This window comes from Tamandua tetradactyla, chromosome 6 (assembly GCF_023851605.1).
Source record: "Tamandua tetradactyla isolate mTamTet1 chromosome 6, mTamTet1.pri, whole genome shotgun sequence".
Lineage (NCBI taxonomy): Eukaryota > Metazoa > Chordata > Mammalia > Pilosa > Myrmecophagidae > Tamandua > Tamandua tetradactyla.
In genome coordinates this window covers 9,976,993-9,994,633 of record NC_135332.1, presented here as the reverse complement: position 1 = coordinate 9,994,633, position 17,641 = coordinate 9,976,993, and the positions used below count along the sequence as shown (strand labels likewise).

Sequence of the window (17,641 nt, the reverse complement as noted above, 5' to 3'; positions counted from 1 at the left end):
TTGCAAAACATTTTCATGTTCATTACTACATTTGATCTTTATAGCAACCCAGTATGAACAGTTAGGTATTGTAGATGAGGCCACTAAGGTTCAAAGAGATTAAATGGCTTACCTGTGTTCACACAGCTAATGAGTGACAACGTTAAGTACCAATACTATGTTCTTTACATTTCACCACATGTTCTGAAGTTTCTGTAGTGAAGATTAGTTGCTTGTAAACAAGACTGCAAGAAAATATTTAAAAATTGGTGTTATCTAGTGTGAAAGGGAGTTGAGTGATGAGTACGGTATTTTATCCAAATATTTTCTATGAAAGGAACAAGCTATATTGAGTTTAAATGACAATTTTTGTTAATAAAGTTGCATCATAGTTACTGAAACACATCCTTAGTTTCTGAAAAGGATTTTGAAATTTTCCTCATAAGAAAAAATAATTAAACATAAAACAGCCATTCATTTATGAAGGAGTTATTTGTATAGTTTTACTTTGGTTTAGACATGTGAATGGCATTGCTTGCCATTTTTATAATTTCACTGCTGCCTGAAATCTTATTTTGAATTTAAGTGTCCGTTTTAAAGTAAACCTGTTGACCAGTTGGTTTAAAGAGAGAACAGTGGAAATAATGTTGAAACTATTCATTATTAAACTTTAGTGCAGGTCATTGAGTTTGAGAAATACCTATCTTTTGATGAACTGTGAATTCTGCATGTTGTTTTATACTGCATTTTATCATGTTCATAACTTATGTATTAGACTGACACATATCAAATGATAGCTGAGTAGAGTATCTGTAAAATTGTACAACTTCATTTTTCATTATTCGATATTTTTAGAAGTGTTTTTTTATTTTTAAAAAATTTTTATTAATAAAACCAATCAACATACAATATGAACATTCTTTTTTTCATCACGTAGTGGCATATTCATCATCATGATCAGTTCTTAGAACATTTGCATCAATTCAGAAAAAGAAATAAAAAGAAAACAGAAAAAAATTCATACATACTGTACCCCTTAACCCTCCCTTTCATTGATCACTAGCATTTCAAGCTACTGAATTTATTTTAACATTTGTTCCTCCTATTATTTATTTATTTTTAATCCATATGTTGTACTCATCTGTCCATAAGGTAGATAAAAGAAGCATCAGACACAAGGTTTTCACAATCACACAGTCACATTGAGAAAGCTATATCATTTACAATCATCTTCAAGAAACATGGCTACTGGAACACAGCTCTACATTTTCAGGCAATTCCCTCCAGCCTCTGTTATACCTTAGCTAAAAAGGTGATATCTATTTAATGCATAAGAATAACCTCCAGGATAACCTCTCGACTCTGTTTGAAGTCTCTCAGCCATTGACACTTTATTTTGTCTAATTTCTCTCCTCCCCCTTTCAGTCGAGAAGGTTGTCTCAGTTCCTGGTGCTGAGTCCTAGCTCTTCTAGGATATTTTCCCCACATTGCCAGGAAGGTCCGCATCCCTGGGAGTCATGTCCCATGTAGAGAGGGGGAAGGGCAGAGAGTTTGCTTGTTGTATTGGCTGAGAGAGGCCACATTTGAGCAGTGAAAGAGGTTCTCTTGGGGATAACTTTTAGACCTAATTTTAAGTAGACTTAGCCTATCCTTTGCGGAGTTAAGTTTCATATGAATAAACCCCAAGATTGGGGGCTCAGCCTGTTGCTTTGGTTGTCCCCACTGCTTGTGAGAATATCAAGAATTCTTCACTTGGGAAAGTGGAATTTTCCCCCTTAGAAGAGCATTTTTTAAGAAGTTAGAGAAGAGCTCTTAAAATATACCATTCATAAAATAATCATGAATTTCCTCTGGTGTATAGACCACTTATTTAAATAAATAGACCATTTATTTAATTTGTGAGTTAACTATATAATTATGATATTTTACAGCCATAATTACTGAAGAATATACAAATGAAAAAGAATTGGTAGACTCCAGTCTTTCTAAGTCCAGTAACTTTGTAGGTGTGGTTTTCAAAGATTTCATGTCCTATGAACTCCGGTTTTTTCCTGACATGATTCCAGTGTCTTCTATTTATATGGATTCAAGAGGTAAAAGCCCTAATTAATAATTGAAAATTAGTTAAATGCCTGCCTTTACTGTTCTTAGTTCATATGCAAAATGTGATAGGTCCAACATTGGCATTTTTCAGCTGTGCTTGTTCAAATAGCAAAGTTGTCAAGTATGTAAAAAAAAATATATATATATACACAAATATCTAATTACTTGTATATACCTATTATGAAATATGTACAGCATCCATTTTTAATTTTAAATATATTTATGTGTATTATATTGATTACAGTAACATAAAGCAGAATTGTTCCTTGAATTGTATGATTTTGTAACTATACTTTTTCCTCTCTGGAATCGTTTTCACATGTGGAATGGTATAGATTTTATCATATATGCATTTTTAAAATCTCAATGTCATCCATCATTTTACTTCATTCGTTTTGTGTTTGAAGTAGGGAAAAGAGCCTTAAGTGCTTAAACCTATGAAGAGAGATTATTGTCAAACACAGATATTTATTGAACTATGTTAAAAATCACCAGGATACATACTGAATTTTCATCAGGAACTTGTGACTTAATTCCAAAAAGCCCTTACAGATTTTTTTTGTCTATTCTCTTCAGCTAGATTTGTCCTTGTATCTGGAAGAGCTTTGAAACCAATAATTTATTATAGTATGACTTACCTTTAAATAGAAAATTGACTTATTTTAAGTGAAATATTAAATAACTATTTTTCAGCTAATATCTTTCCATTTTTAATTCATTTACCAATGCATTTCAGTATCCTAACACTTGTAACCTTTTTATTTCAAAATCTCAGACAATGAGGACTGTTACAGAAATTGTTTGCTGTAGAAGGTCAATGGCTTATTTTCCTTGGTCTTATAGAAATTGATAAATTATATTACTTTGGTAACCTTCCATATTATTGAAAGAAAGTATGTGCATGTTGTGCAAAATCTTATATCGTACGTTTTTCTCCTCATAGCTGGCTGTTCAAAATCATGTGAGGCTGCTCAGTACTGGTCCTCAGGGTTCACAGCTTTACAAGCATCCATAGATGCTGCCATTATAGAGGTAAATATGATAAAGGAAAAAGAATAAAAGCCAAACCGTATTTTAATAATTATGTCCTAATTCTTTACAATTGGATTTGGTTTGGCATAAAATTGCAACTCCTTTAAAACAAAAGATATGTAAAAAGTCTTGTTTTCTGGTTTAATACTCTTTTGAAACCCACTTTTAGTCAATGGTTTCTAAGCATGTGATCCTATATATCTATTTTATATAGTTTTATTTTATCTATTTTGACAATAGGAAATACTTATGAAAGGTCTGTGTTTGCAGACTTTTCCCATTGAATACAAATTAGTTAGTTTAAAAATGTCAACATCTTTATTACCTTAATTATAGTAGCAGATTTACTTGTTTTTAATAAACATTAGCACTTATTTTCCAAACATACAAATATCAATCCATTTATTTGTTAACGTGAGATAGGTGCTGTTATTATCTTCATTTTATATCTGAAACTGAAACAGGGAGATCTGCCAAAACACAGTTTATTGGTAGCAAAGCCAGGATTTGCACTATGGCCTTTTCACTCCCAAATTTGTGCTTTTATACTCTACTTTTCTAGCCATTAGAATTGTGTGTAAATGGTACAATTAGATTCTAAAGACATGCTTAGGCTTGATCTTACTTTACACGTTTTAGCCAGAAAACCTAGTCATGATATTTATTTTAAAAATCTTAATTTTATAGTTAGGCTAGATAGTAAGATGACGTTCCCTTAGAGTTCAGACTATTCAAATTAAAAATTATAACACATTCCTCTATGTTCCATATGAATCTCTTGGGTTTTTTTTTCTATTTGCTTTTTCTAATTGAAAATATTATAGTTTAGAATATACATATGAGCAATCCTTCTCTACTAAACTATCTGTTAAAAACATGCAAGTATAGTGATAAAACTGGAATCAAGACCGGAACAAGAAAGAGTTCCATTCCATCTCTGTTGATTATTAGTTGAATGAATTTGGAAAGTTTATTTCATTGCTGTGTAATGAAATGAATACAATAATAATACTTTAATTGACAGAGTTATAAGACTCAGATGAGATATGTATGTAGTCTTGTCTTATTAACTCTCACACCATGGCAAAATATAGATAATGTGATATTACACAAAGTCAGTAGTACAGAAGTTTAAGGTTAAAACAATGAAATAGGGGATTTATCACACTGACAGTGTTGTAGCAGTTATTTGTGCTTTGGCCAAAGATCTTAGCCATTCACAATCCACATAATCCTGGACAGGGCAGATCTCATATTAGGCATTCAGTTGAATCTCAGATAAAAGTATCAGGTGGCAGAGTTTTATTACTTTATCTTTATGAGCTAATGTATGTATTTTTAAATAATAGAGGGGCATACTATTTAAAATAACATTTTTAAAACAGTCATTTCTTGATGACACTAATAATCTCCCTTAATTCCTCAATTTTGTAGGATTATAATTTTAAGATGCATATAATTGTTTACTTCAGAAAATTGTTCAATTTTATTTTCTTTGATAAATTATTTAGTCAAAATGTGTGCACTTCCCATCTTCAAACTTTGAATTTTGTGGTAATTTACAGGATAATATTTTATTCTATATCATGGTATTGGGGTCAATCACTTTATTCCAGGTATGTGGCTTTTCAAGGATTTTATTTGTGCTAGTATACTAACTAAATTTTGGGGTATAATTGTCAACGTTTTATTAGGAACGATTATCCGAACTAAATTAATTGAATGCATTTACATTTTCTATTATAGTTGAAGACCAATGTTTCTCTTTGGAAGGAGCTGGAGTCAACAAAAGCTATTATTATGGGAGAAACCGCAGTTGTGGAAATAGATACCTTTCCTCGAGGAGTAATTTTAATATATCTAGTTATAGCATTTTCACCTTTTGGATATTTTTTGGCAATTCATATTGTAGCAGAAAAAGAGAAAAAGTTAAAGGAATTTTTAAAAATAATGGGACTTCACGACACTGCCTTTTGGTATGTTATTAAAAGTTTACATTTAAGTTGTGGTAAATATCATACAAATCTTCAGAATTGTAATGTTGTTATTTACCTGACTTTTAATGTGGTGTTCATCCTAAGTTTTTATAATTATTGTCTTTGTCTTGAGATTTGAGACTAGTTGATAAGTTTCTGAAATTAATTGGTTTGTTTTAACATAAGAGAGGTAGAATTTGGAAAGTTCATGTTGGCTATACATGAAATTTTATTTCATATTTTGTTTGAATCAGTATTTCAGTATTTTATTTGAATCTATGCATTTATCAGTATTTATTTATCTGTAGATGTGTAAAAGATAGAAAGTTTAAAAATTAATTACCTGTTACAGTTTTCCCACAGTGTCATAGCATATACATGGTATTTAAAATTAGTTAAAATGATTGAATTCAGTGTATATAGTATATGGACTTCCCCTCCAACTTTTAGTTATTTGAGTGAATTAATTTAAAATATACACATAATTTATGCAGGAAATAATGGGAAAAAAAGCTATTGCAAGTGAGCTTTATTGTATCAGTTATTTTATACAGTGATAATTTTATAGAGGCTTTTCAAATAAATGTGTTATAGTTTTGTTTTTTTTCTTGCTCCCACTGTATAAGTAAATTTGGGAGAAAAGTTAACACTATGCATATGGGTTGTTGTTTTAGTTTACTTATATAATTTTATTCAAATTAGTCCAATGTAACAATCATAACACTTTACATAATGAGATAATTGTGTATAAATTTATTTTCTTTGGTGCTTTTTTTCCTCTGTCATTTAAAAAGCTCTTGATTTTAAGATCCATTGGGTTATTAAAGTAAATTTTGGGGGGAACTAGTAACTGAATGAATTCAGGAAAATTAGTCTTTCCGTGCCTCAGTTTTGCCTCTGTAAAATGATGAATTCAATTTTGGTAACTAACTTGGGTACCTTGTAGACCTAACTTGATTGATTTTATGATACATACATTATACTATGATCTGCTAACATGACATGAAACTCAACATTCTTGCAACTCCATTGAGCTCTGATTTGACAAGAGTAAATACAGTGAATCCATTGTTACTCTTCTTGATCTTTGTGTAAACATAATAATTAGGATGTTCATTAGTGAGCCTGATTTGCAGTAGCAGTAGTTATCAGAGATTTAATTGTAACATATGCCATGAAGAGAATTATTACAATGACTCATTAAATATTTTGTACTTTAAGAAAATCAGAAATGTGCATTAATTTAAGAGTATTAGATTAAAATTAATCACAAATTACCATTCATTTTTAAAACTTACTTTGACTTTTTAAAAGATGATTTTATCTCCATATCAGGCTATGCTTTTAACTACAACAATGCTGTATATTTTTTGTATGCTGTATGGTGGGTATCACATTTCATTCTTTTTCATTGTGACTATCCCATTATTGTAGCACCATTTGTTGATTTTGTTATTGTTGTTGTTGGGTAAAGTGCACAGGCCAGGAATCAAACTGGAATCTCCCATGTAGCAGGTGAGAATTCTACGACTGAACTACCCTTGCACATCTAATGCTGTATTACTTATGAAGAGTATTAATTTCCAGTACTTGAGGAGACACAAAAATTAATAGATTGACTTAATTATAAGAATAAAATGATGAAATTAAAGTTGAAATTTTGTTTAAAATAATTTTTTTATCTTAAAGCCTCTGCATGTTGACCATAAAATTATATTTTTATTTTCATTTTAGGCTTTCCTGGGTTCTTCTGTATACAAGCTTGATTTTTCTCATGTCCCTTCTTATGGCAGTCATTGCAACAGCATCTTCATTATTCCCTCAAAGTAGCTGCTTTGTGATATTTCTCCTTTTTTTCCTGTATGGATTGTCATCTGTAAGTATTTGATTTGAAATGGAAATAAAGAATAGTCTAAATATTTTATTGATATAGCAAAGTCTTTTTCTTTGGTTTACTTATAATTAATTTCCCTTAAAAGATCAGTTGTTATTAGATTACTGATAAATGTTTTGTTTATAACATCATTGTACTTTGATATTTTTTGAGAAGGTACAAAACAATCTCAGGTTTAAATTTGACTTGGTTTCATGTGGTTTATTTCACAGACTTCTTTTACACTGTCTTTTACTCTCTTTCTATAATTGTGTAATTGATACTTCCCAGTACTGGACTTTTTTCTCTTTGTTTTTGTGAAATTCTGAAATTTTCAAGTTAATTTATGTTACAGGATAACGATGTTTAAAAATACGGCTTTGTAAATATAACTCTTCTGCAGTGTTGATATTCATCTGGTATACTGGCATATATATCAGCCTTTGTTTTAAGTAGTTCCAGCTTCCATTCTTTCTATTTTATGTGCCCATGCTGTATTTTGTTAAATGTTGTGACTGTCACCCTTACACTTTAAAATGATAAAATGTTAAATTACACATAATTCATATACTCCTATATATAATTGCCTGTTTTTTTTAATCTGATCAGCATATTGTTTAAAAGACAAGTTCTGTAATTCAATGCTTATTGATCTATGTTTTGTTGACCTATGTGCACATCTAACCACAGAAATGTATGGCTGATTTTGGTTTCTATAGTGTAGCGGTGACAGTGTTTGCCAATTATATAAATTAAAGTATTATTTTGATGTTTATCAGTTTCAGTTTTTTCTTATGCATATTACTATTTATGATAAAATATCTTACTATAGCATTGAGAAATTAATTTTTTATTAATTTTATTTTCCAAAAATATAGCTTGTTCTTTGATAAGAAATATTTAATTTTTGTTTTCATATCAATGTACATGAAAAATTCATTAAACTTAATATTTGTATTTTATAGGTATTTTTTGCTTTAATGCTGACGCCTCTTTTTAAAAAATCAAAACATGTGGGAATAGTTGAATTTTTAGTTACTGTGGCATTTGGATTTGTTGGCCTTTTGATAGTCCTGATGGAAAGTTTTCCTAAATCATTAGTGTGGCTTTTCAGTCCCTTTTGCCAGTGTACTTTTTTGATTGGTATTGCACAGGTAAGTGGTATCTTTATTTTGCTTTTACTGTATGTTTCCTGTTCTCTTCAGTTCTACGCAGCATCTTATACTACCATGAATTATATACCTTGATTTGAAGAAGATTCAATTTGAAACAGATTTTAAAGTTTCAACATGAAAAAGGACTAATGTTTGAATTCTGGAGCATATTTTATATCTACTTTCTGTCATGGTTTCTCCATTTTTAAGTTTTTCATTTAAATATTCTATTTCTAATTCCCCACCTTTTGCTTTAGTATATCTTTTGACATATTTTATTGCAGTAGCTCATTTTGTTAGAAGTTACTGGTTTAGGTGTCAAGTAATCTAGATTGCTCTGCGGTGTGCTTGCACTGCTACCAATTGCAGATGTAGCTCAGATGTATTCCTGGCAGAAAATTGTGTTTGAAGCAGAGCATTTATCATGACTGTAGTAGTTACATAAGTACATCAGTGAATTTTCTTTGTCTTGGTTTCATGGGATTGTCATTCATCTGACTAGTATTTAGATTTATGAATTTGTTTGTTTTTTAGTCCTTATGGGGGATAGCTAGATTCTAAAGGAAAAATATCTTAGAAGTGAACTGTTTTATATACTAAGGCATAAATTTGGTTAATGGACAAAGAAAAAATGTAATTACTAAGTAAGAGATTACTCATATTGGCTGGATAGAATATCCTGACTCATGAGACTAAATTATTAAGATATTGTTTATGAATATTAAGTAAAAAAATTTAATTATTTGAGACTTCAGAGCTATATCATTTAATACCTATGAAGTCCATATTTGTATGATTAAAATTTACATAGCCACTTTATGGCAGGACTCAGTCCCAGATGAGCCCTCAATATAGTACATTTCTCTTTATATTCTGTAACATATGTTTACTATGAATACTTCAATAATTGCATTAATTAATCAAAGTTCCTTTTCTCTTTTCAATATTGAAAGAATGCTGCACATAATTTTATCCTCTAACACTTAAATTCTTTGACTTTCATGTGGGCCATAATCCTTTGGTATGCATTAGTTAGTATTAATGTCACACTTTTCTTTTTCCATTTATTAGTCTTAGTAATAGAATTAAATGCCCCAGAAGTGGATGTGTCCTGGTTTAAGAAGCACAGCAATAAAAATATGATTGAAAGGAATTGCTGTGATAAGCTTGTATTTTAGTAAAGTCTTTACTGTTTTCCTTATATATTCATATTACTAATTTGATATTGTCATGTTTGTTAAATAGCCATGTTTAATTACTGTCACTCCAAATATAATGCATAACTCTAAGTAGTGTTAGCTTTTGCATGTCTTTTTTATCATTATTATACAATAAAGTTGTTTCTATTTTTCAGGTCATGCATTTAGAAGATTTTAATGAAGGTGCTTTATTTTCTAATTTGACTGAAGGCCCATATCCTCTAATTATTGCTATTATTATGCTAGCACTTAACAGTATATTTTATATCCTCTTGGCTGTTTATCTTGATCAAGTCATTCCAGGTAGGCTGGTGGTTTTTGGAGTTTTTTTTAAAGACATTTAGTTTTGTTCCCATGTAGGTACAAATTAATTTAATATTTGTTAGCCAGAACATCATGTCATAGTCAAAAATATGCTAAGTATATATTGTACTTTATGTCTTAGCCATTATTGAACAGAAGAAGATTGTAAAAAGAAAGCAGTTTGTTTTGAAAGCTTTAAGTCCCAATCTGAACTTCTTAACTCAGTCTTTCCCTATTCAGTCTTTATTATTCTACCTACTAAGGATAGGAAGTACCCCAAACTATGAAGTAATTTTGTAATTCCTATTATTCCCCTCTTCTCCTATCATGCTTTCATAAACAACTCCTATAGGATTAAGCAGTATTATTAAAGTTAACACTCCCTTTCTTTTTCCCTTTGAGTTCCTTATGTTTGTCTACATTCTTGGCTTGCATTGTCTTCATATAGTAATTAATATCCATGTGTCACTTTGAAAATTTCAAATATTTAAAATTAAATAAATTAGTAATTTTTTTCCTCAGTAGCATGAGCCACATTTCAAGTGCTCAATAACCATATATGGCTGTTAGCTATCATATTAGGACATATGTAGAACATTTCAGTTGTCATAGAAAGTTCTCTTGGGCAGTACTGGTCTAGGCCAATGCAGTACCCCTTACCTAGTTATCTTACCTCCAATCTAGGGAAGCATTTTATCACTCACTTTAATTAAGTTAATCACCTGCTCGAAAACTTTGCTAAGCATATACTGGTGAATTATGTAGAAATTCTTTATATATTAATGTCCTCCATAGTACTTTTATATATTTAACTGTTCATTATTCCCTTCTCCCTCCTTACTGTACCTATTATTCATCCATAAAGTTCTTTTCTGTATTAAACACATCCCAGGCATATCAATCTGATTGTTTTCAGCTATTCAATCAGAAAACCTTCCTAATTGGTGTAAATAGGAAGAAATTAAATGTGATGCTTAAAAGGAAGTCCAGAGATTAGGTGGGCTCCAGGATTGGTTGTCAGCTCAATTATGTCATCTGGAATCCAGTTTCACTGTGTTTTGCCACCTTTGTGTCAGACAGGCAGGTTTATTTTCTTCATGGTTGCAAGTGGCATCTAGAGTGTTACACTTCTTTGTTCATGCCCAGTGGAAGAGGGGTGGTGAACTTGTCCCTCAGCTAAGCCCTTTACTTCAGTCTGATTGGTTATCTGCTTACTAGTGAAGTAGGAACGGTCATCAGAGGAGTCCAAGTACTGATTGGCTTTAGAACAATTAGGATCTTCTCTGTAGTTGGGACCAAATCTCTTTGAAACATATGGCCACTGGAAGAAAATTGGGTATTTACAAAAATGGGGGGGGGGAGCAAAGAGGAAAATGATGTGTGTTGTATGGGCAGCCATCATTGTCTCCCATATCTAAGGCACTTATGTTCTCTTCTGTTGCCATGTTGCTTTCCTAATTCTGCAGTCTTTTTCTATGAATATGCCCACTTTTCTAAATACTATTGATTTTCAAAGACTATCTAAGGAGATACCCATTCAAGCCTTCAGGATCTATCTCCTAGCCAGATATAAACTTTTCCTTTTTCAAATTGTTTGCAGTATGCACGACATGTCTAATGTTCTGCAATTGTATTCTTCCCATTTGATATATACTTGTACCTGTAATATGTAAGCTCATTTCAGATAGAGAATGTTTATTCACCTTTACATTCCTATGAACTCTTAGGAACTCTGAAATTATGGATAAGAATTATTTGTCAATGCAACTTTGATTTTCTCACAATATTGATTTTAGAACTTTATCCATATCTAAACTCTATATTTAAGTTATATGTTTCATATACTGCCTTTATGTATGATTTAAAAACTAGTTCTCAGAAATGATAATTTATGTTAAATTATTATTTTTTCACTTTTCAGGTGAATTTGGCTTACGGAGATCATCTTTGTATTTTCTGAAGCCGTCGTATTGGTCAAAGAGCAAAAGGAATTATAAGGAGTTATCAGAGGGCAATATTAATGGAAATATTAGTTTTAGTGAAATTGTTGAGCCTGTTTCTTCAGAATTTCTAGGAAAAGAAGCCATAAGGTATGATTGAATCTTTGGCAATTGAATTATGAAAACTGCTGATGGACCTTGCTGCATTTAAATCTTATCTTTTAAATAATGTATGTATCATATCTTTGGGAGACATGATGATTTTTTAAAAGCAGTATTAATAAGGTTGCTTTTTAAAAAAGTTCTCATTTTCTTTGCAACCATTTAGAATAAGGTTGCTGCTAGGTTTGAAATTTTATGTGCCAGTGTTAATACAATTAAGCTGTTTAAAGCTTCCCCTATTATAGAGGTAGAAACAGAATAAATATCAATGCTATACTTTTGTTCATGTTTGTCTTTATAAAACATATTTCATTGTCCTCTGTCAATTTCGTGAACCCGTAAGGTATGATGACATAATCAGAATCTCAATTTGAATTTTTTAAATAAAAATCACTTTATTCATCTAGGTTCAATGGATTCCAATGATACCCTGATTTAGTGTTGTATGATTAAGGGAGGTGTTTTTTTTTTTTAATTGTGATATGTTTTATCAGTTTTTTTTATTGTGATAACATGTATAACATAAAATTTGCCAATTTCACCATTTTGAAGTGTACGGATCAGTGGCATTAATTATATGTACAGTGTTGTACTGTCATCAGTACCATCCATTACCAAACTTTCTATCACCTGCAACAGAAACTCTGTACTCATTAAGCAGTAATTACCCATACTCCTCCCCTCTTACCCCCTGAAACCCTCTAATCTACTTTATATATCTATGAATTTTCTTATTCAAGATATTTCATTTAAGTGGAATCATATAATATTTATCCTTTTGTGTCTGGCTTATTTCAGTTAGCATACTATTTCAGGGTTCATTCGTATTATCACATACATCAGAACTTCGTTACTTTTCATGGCTGAATAATAGTGCACTGTACGTATATGCCGCATTTATCTATTGATGAACACTTGAGTTATTTCCACCTTTTGGCTATATGCTGCTATCGACCTTGGTGTAGCAGTGTCTGTTTGAGTTCCTGCTTTCAATTCTTTTAGGTGTATATCTAGGAGTAGAATTATTGGGTCATATGGTAATTCTTTGCTTAACTTTTTGAGGGACTGCCAAACTACATAGCAGTTCAGTCCCGTGTAAAATTCCCATCCATCCATTTTACATTCCCGAGAACAATATATGAGTTCCAATTTTCTCTACAACTTTGGCAAGTTTTTTTTCTTTTTTCATTTTTTAGCTAATAGCCATTCTCATTGGTGTGGAGTGGCATCTCATGGTTTTGATTTGCATTTCCCAAATGGCTAATGGAATTGAGCATCTTTGTATGTGCTTATTGGCAATTCATATAACTTCATTGGAGAAATTGTCTATTCAAGTCCTTTGCTTGTTTTTTTTTTTTCTTAATTAGATTGTTTGGTTTTTGTTGTTGAGTTGTAGAGATCTTTATGTATTCTGGATATGATTTCTAAATATTTTGCCCCATTATGTAGGTTATCTTTTCATTTTCTTAATAGTGTTCTTTGATGCACAACATTTTAAAATTTTGATGAAGTCCATCATTTTAAGTTTTAAGAACCAAAGAAATTCATTAGGTTAATAGCAAATCAAAAATAATAAAAAGACATAGAGAATATAAATAAAGAAAAATAATAATAAAAGTAAGTATAATGTATGCTTTTTAAATTTAAGAAAAATGTAATAAAGAGAGAGTTAAAATATTTAAGATGTAATCAGTGGACTGGTGGTCTGCCTTTTCATGGTGAAATTTCAGCTGATTAGCAGAATCATTTATTTTAATTATGTAAAAAAAAAAAGCCAAGCTGAATGAAGGAATTGCTTCACATTTATAGACAATTTAGAATGTATGCTGACATGAAATTGCATTTAAAAGTTATAAATGGATTAATGCATTTAAATTGCATTTAATTTATATCCCTCTTAACTGATGCAAAAGGCACTTAAAGACAATGGAGAAAGCATCAAAGATGCAAAAAAAGAACACAGAATCAAATATTTCACTTTCTTTTTAGAAGTTGGCTTGGTATGAAAAATGAATAAATGTCACTTAAAATAGAGAGAAATACTTTTCTCTTATAACTTATTTAAAATAATTATATAATTACTGTATTAGAGCTCTCCAGAGAAATCTAGGACCAACAGGATATTGAAAGATTTATTATAGGAATTTAGGATTTATTATAGGATTTATTATAGGCTCATGTAACCATGGGTATTGGCAAGTCTGATTCTATAGGGCTGGACATAGATTGGAAACTCTGATAAAGGTAATGTTGACTTTTCTCAAGAGAAAGCTGGAGTTCATAGAGATAGAAATTCTTTGTTTTGATTGTTGAAACCCTCAGTTCTCCCTTTAAGGCCTCCTCATCATGAAAGTCTGTCCCTTTTGTTGATTGTAGATATACTCAGCCATAGATGCGATCAACTGACTAATGATTTCATTCCATCTATGAAATTGCCCTTATAATCACAAGGAGGCCAGTGCTTGCTTGGCCAAGAAATAGGACACTATAACCTGGTCAAGTTTGACACATGAAATTAACCATCACAATTCTTTTTGGCTTTCTTTGGTTCATTGTTTTAGTAGGAAGATAATTTATTATTACTGTTAAACATGACAGCTTTGGTACAAATATTATACATAAACACATACTTTTGAATTGCTTTAAATATTTAAATTAGAAACTATGTCTTTCAGAATCAGTGGTGTTCAGAAGACATACAGAAAGAAAGGTGAAACTGTAGAGGCTTTGAGAAGTAAGTAGCTTTCCTAGTATTCAGTCCATGTTAAAGCACAAATGGAAAAAACAATGTACATAGTGTATGGGAGAGTTAAAACTCTCTGCCACAACTTTCTGTCTTTCATTTAGAGACACTTTTATGTTATTAATATTCATGATAAAACTAGCAACAGTAAAGCACTTTCAAAGTAGTAAAAGCAAAATATAAAAGCTGTTAAGATGATGCTCAGTTATTTAAACATGTTTATCTCCTTTTAAATGTTATCTTTATGCATATATATACATGTTAGTTATTCTTTTTTTTTTTTGCCTACGAGTTTTTCATACTTGACACTTGGTATGCTTGACATTTTGGGTTAGATAATTCTTTGCTGTGGGGAACTGTCCTGAGAATTGTAGGACCACTAGATGCCAGTAGCACTCTTTCCCCCCAAGTTGTAGCAACCAAAAATATCTTCAGACTTTGCCAAATGTTCCTTAGGGAATATAATCTCTCTCTCTCACACACACACATATACAGATACACTCACACACACCACTTGAGAATCACTGAGCTAACATTTTATTTTATTACTTTCAAGTTTACGGCCATAAATTTATTCATAATGCTCTCATATTATCTTTTTTAAGGTTGGTGGAATCTATAGTGATCTTTTTATTTCCCAAGTTTGTTTGTATCTTTATCCTTTTTTAGCAGGATTTTATCAATTAAAAAAAATTATGTCATAGAGGCAACTTTTGACTTTGTTAATCCTCTCTTATATATATTTTTTTCCTTTTTTTTTGTGCGGGGAGGGGCGGGTGGGTGGGGCATGGGCCAGGAATCGAACCCAGGTTTTGCACGTGGCAGGCAAGGATTGTACCACTGAACTACCTGTCCACCCTTATTTTCTATTTTGTAAATGTTTGCTCTTATTTTTGGTGTTTTGTTGTTATTTCTTTCCTGTTGGCCCTCCCTTTCCCTGTCAACTCTTGAGATAGATAATTTTCTAATGATGCATAATTTTTCTTCTAAACCTGGCTTTAGCTGCATTGCACAAGTCTTGATAGGTTGTATTTTCCTTATTATTAAATTTTAAGTATTTTCTGCTTTCTTTTGTAATTTCTTATTTGTCCCATGGATTAATTATATATTTTTTATAAACATATTATTCATATGATTTTTAACTATATGGAAACTTTGTAGAAAATTTTCTGCAGAAAAATTTTGCATAATATTCCATGTCTCGGATCAAGTTGGTTAATTATATTTTTGAAATCTTCTGTATTTTTGCTTGTTGTTTTTTTGGAGGGGGAGTACTTCTATCACTTGAGAGAGGTGGGTTAAAATTAAAATTTTCTGTCATAATTATGATTTGTCTATTTTCTCTTGCCCTCTGTCATTGTTTTCCTTTATATATTTTCAGACCATCCTGTCAGGAACATACAGACAAAATTATAGCTTTTAATGAATTGTACTTTTTATTATTATGAAATATATTTCTAGTTAATATTTATTTGCCTTAATTCTGTTCTTCATGACAAGGTATGTGTGTACATGGTTTGTGTTTTTATGCATTTACTTTGAACCCTTTTTTGAAGCTATCTCTATTGTAAGTGCCATATAGTGTAATTATTTTAATTTTAAAATTAATAATCTGATCTGATTATTTTTCTTTTAGACATTTGCATTTAATGAGATTATTGCTATAGTTGGATTATATTACTTTATTACTGTTTGTCTCACCTTTCATAAGATTTTTCTTTATCTTTCTTACCTTTTTTGATCGATAGAATGGTTTTTGTTTGTTTTTTTTGCATGGCAGGCGAGAACTGCCACTGAGCCACCATAGCCTGCTCCAATTGAATGTATTTTAACTTTATTTCCTTTTTCTTGCACTAAAACTTAAAGTCAGTAAATTACACAGACCTAAAATGTAGAGTTTGATGTATCTTTTACAAATGTATTTAAGCCATAAAATCACTACCCAGATAAAGATAATGAACCAGGGAAGATTCATTTATATTCCCTTTCCAGTCAGTACCGTCCTTCCCCAAACATAGCCACTATTTTGAACTCTAGCACCATAGGTTAGCTTCCCCTGTTTTTGAATTTCTTATCAGTATAATCAGGCAGAATATGCTCCTTGGCTTCTTTCACTCAATATTATGTTTAATATATTCATTCACACTACTTTATGTTATAGTAATTTATTGTGTGATTTGTATTGTATGATTATTTGACTGCTTTTCTTTTCTATTTAGTGAACATTTTAATTGTTTCCAGATTTTGGATAACATAAATAAAATTCTTATATGCATTCTGAATATTTAAGTATTTTTATGAGTGTAATTGCTAAATCATATGATGTTTAACAGCTTCTTTGAAACAGTTTTCTAAAGTGTGTAGCCCTTTTCACTTCTGACCTGTAATATATGCATGTTGCAGTTTCACAACCTCCTCAGTCTTTGATATTGGCAGTGCTTTTAACTTTAGCTATGCTGAAAGGCTTATAGTGGTAGATAATATGGTCTGAATTTGCCTTTAATAACTAATGCTGTTGATCATTTTCTTACATGATTATTGGCTTTCAGATGTTCTCTTTTGTGAAGTACCTATTTAAGTTTTTTTGTCCGTTTAAAAAATTAGATATTCTGATTTTTCTTTTATTTTGTGGAAGTTCTTTGTACCTTTTGGGTGCAAGACTTTATTAGTTGTATGTATTCAAATATCTTGTCCCAACTAAGACTTGCCTTTTCCCTCTCTTAATATTATCTTTAGATGAACACAAGCTCTTAATTTTTTAATGAAGCCCAATTCATTAATCCATTCAATTCTTTTGGTCCCATTTAAGAAACCAAGGTAGTTAGAGTTTGCAGGAAGAGTATTAGAAAGGAGACAAGTACACTGAGAAAGAACCCTGGAAGTCTTTAGAGGGTTCCTCCACAAGTATTCAGCTGAATAGTGATCAGTTCAGGCATATGAAGAACCTACCCAACAATGGGGAAAGAACCACCTAAAAGGATTAAAAGTAGCAATGTCCGGTGCTCACAAAGGGCAGATAATAATACCTGCTTCCACCAGCCAGACTGGAAAACCTCAAGATTCATGGGGAAATGGGTAGAATATACAGGAGGGCCTTTCCTTTAAAGCTGGGTGAAATGAAAATGAAAATATAGACTCATATTATATATTAACATAGATATAAAAATTCTAAACAAA

The 17,641-nt window shown here is 31.0% G+C and overlaps 2 protein-coding genes across 9 annotated transcripts in view; one reads left to right on the top strand and one right to left on the bottom strand.

Annotated features, from left to right (window-relative positions):
• The window catches only part of ABCA5 (ATP binding cassette subfamily A member 5), a 167,166-nt gene that overhangs the window by 97,111 nt on the left and 52,414 nt on the right, over positions 1-17,641 (top strand). For all 8 annotated transcript variants that reach the window (XM_077163686.1, XM_077163682.1, XM_077163683.1 and 5 more), the window contains 8 exons: positions 1,911-2,072; positions 3,026-3,114; positions 4,861-5,090; positions 6,825-6,966; positions 7,929-8,117; positions 9,472-9,619; positions 11,541-11,709; positions 14,397-14,455. In XM_077163686.1, coding sequence (XP_077019801.1) covers positions 1,911-2,072; positions 3,026-3,114; positions 4,861-5,090; positions 6,825-6,966; positions 7,929-8,117; positions 9,472-9,619; positions 11,541-11,709; positions 14,397-14,455 — 1,188 coding nt within the window. The remainder of the gene's footprint in view (positions 1-1,910; positions 2,073-3,025; positions 3,115-4,860; positions 5,091-6,824; positions 6,967-7,928; positions 8,118-9,471; positions 9,620-11,540; positions 11,710-14,396; positions 14,456-17,641) is intronic.
• Positions 1-17,641, bottom strand: part of LOC143687066 (uncharacterized) — a 107,332-nt gene that overhangs the window by 73,865 nt on the left and 15,826 nt on the right. The window contains exon 2 of the transcript XR_013177382.1: positions 113-224. The gene's annotated coding sequence lies outside the window, so the exon portion shown is untranslated. The remainder of the gene's footprint in view (positions 1-112; positions 225-17,641) is intronic.